The following is a 1183-nucleotide window of genomic DNA, read 5'->3' as shown; positions in this document are numbered from 1 at the left end:
GGAGGAGGAGGAGGAGGAGGAGGAGGAGGAGGAGGAGGAGGAGGAGGAGGAGGAGGAGGAGGAAGAAGACAACTCCTCTGGGGTCCTTGGTGCTCTCTGAGCTTGGTTGTGTTCTTGCAGATCTTTCATGACCCAACTACTAGGGAACACCATCAGTGCTAGAAGGGAGGGGGGTTGTGAGGAGGAGGAGGAGGAGGAGGAGGAGGAGGAGGAGGACAACTGCACTGGGGTCCTTGGTGCTCTCTGAGCTTGGTTGTGTTCTTGCAGACGTTTCGTGACCCAACTAGAGAACATCATCAGGGCTAGAAACCTCTGCAAGAAAGCATCCAAGCTCAGAGGCCACCAAGGCGCTCTGGGTTCAGGAGCAGCTCCTGAAAAATAACGCAGGGGGGACGGACGGTCCGTGAACTCAGCACCTGTGTGGTCCCGTGACTTGGGTGTGGTGTTTCCAGGTGTTTGGGGAAGGGTCTCAAGATGATCCGAGATTACCAGGATCTGGCCATGACGTTTGACCCCGAAAATGAGGACGCACCCAGGATAAAAGGTGAGCTTCCTTCCGACGGGGTGCGCCTTGCCAGATTCTTTCCTGAGCCCCCAAATCATGCCTTGCAAGCCTTCATCTGTGGCTCTCCCTTGGGCGGGGGGCTCCGTTTCAGCCCCCCTCCCCAATTCTTGAAAGGTCATGAGTAAGAGGAACGTAGTAAGCAATTCAAAATTACCTGTCTCTTTTTAGCTATGGCTCCCATCTGGGGTTCCCCTCTACCTTGTAGACCAGGGGTCCCCAATCGCCGGGCCGTGGCCCACTCGGGGGGGACGTGGCCAATTCGCAACCGGGCCGTGCAAGCAATGCACCAGGAGAAACACACACACACACACACACACACACAAACACACACACACACCTCAATTCACACAATGGGCAGGCCAGCTTGCACGCACATGTGCACGCAACTCAACTTGCAGTTATGCCGGATGTGCACAGTAATAATAAAGTTGGAAGGATGACCTTGGAGGTCATCTAGTCTGACCCCCTGCTGAGGCAGGAAACCCTACACCAGACATGTCAAACACAAGGCCCGGGGGCCGGATCCGGCCCGCGAAGTGGTATCATGCGGCCCGCGAAGCCATCCTGGAAACAGTGAGGGAACGGCCCCCGCTGCCTTGGCCCTGGCCCAGAGACCCT

At 56.7% G+C, this 1183-nt stretch overlaps 1 protein-coding gene across 1 annotated transcript in view; it reads left to right on the top strand.

Moving 5' to 3' along the window:
* Positions 1-474: 474 nt before the first annotated feature.
* The window catches only part of LOC308677855 (uncharacterized protein), a gene marked incomplete at its 5' end in the record, with an annotated part of 3451 nt that continues 2742 nt past the window's right edge, over positions 475-1183 (top strand). Inside the window, one exon of the mRNA XM_081344552.1 lies at positions 475-544. Coding sequence (XP_081200678.1) covers positions 475-544 — 70 coding nt within the window. The remainder of the gene's footprint in view (positions 545-1183) is intronic.

Source organism: Vipera berus (assembly GCF_964194415.1).
Source record: "Vipera berus genome assembly, chromosome: Z".
Taxonomy (NCBI): Eukaryota; Metazoa; Chordata; class Lepidosauria; order Squamata; family Viperidae; genus Vipera; species Vipera berus.
This window is presented reverse-complemented; position numbering and strand designations above follow the sequence as displayed.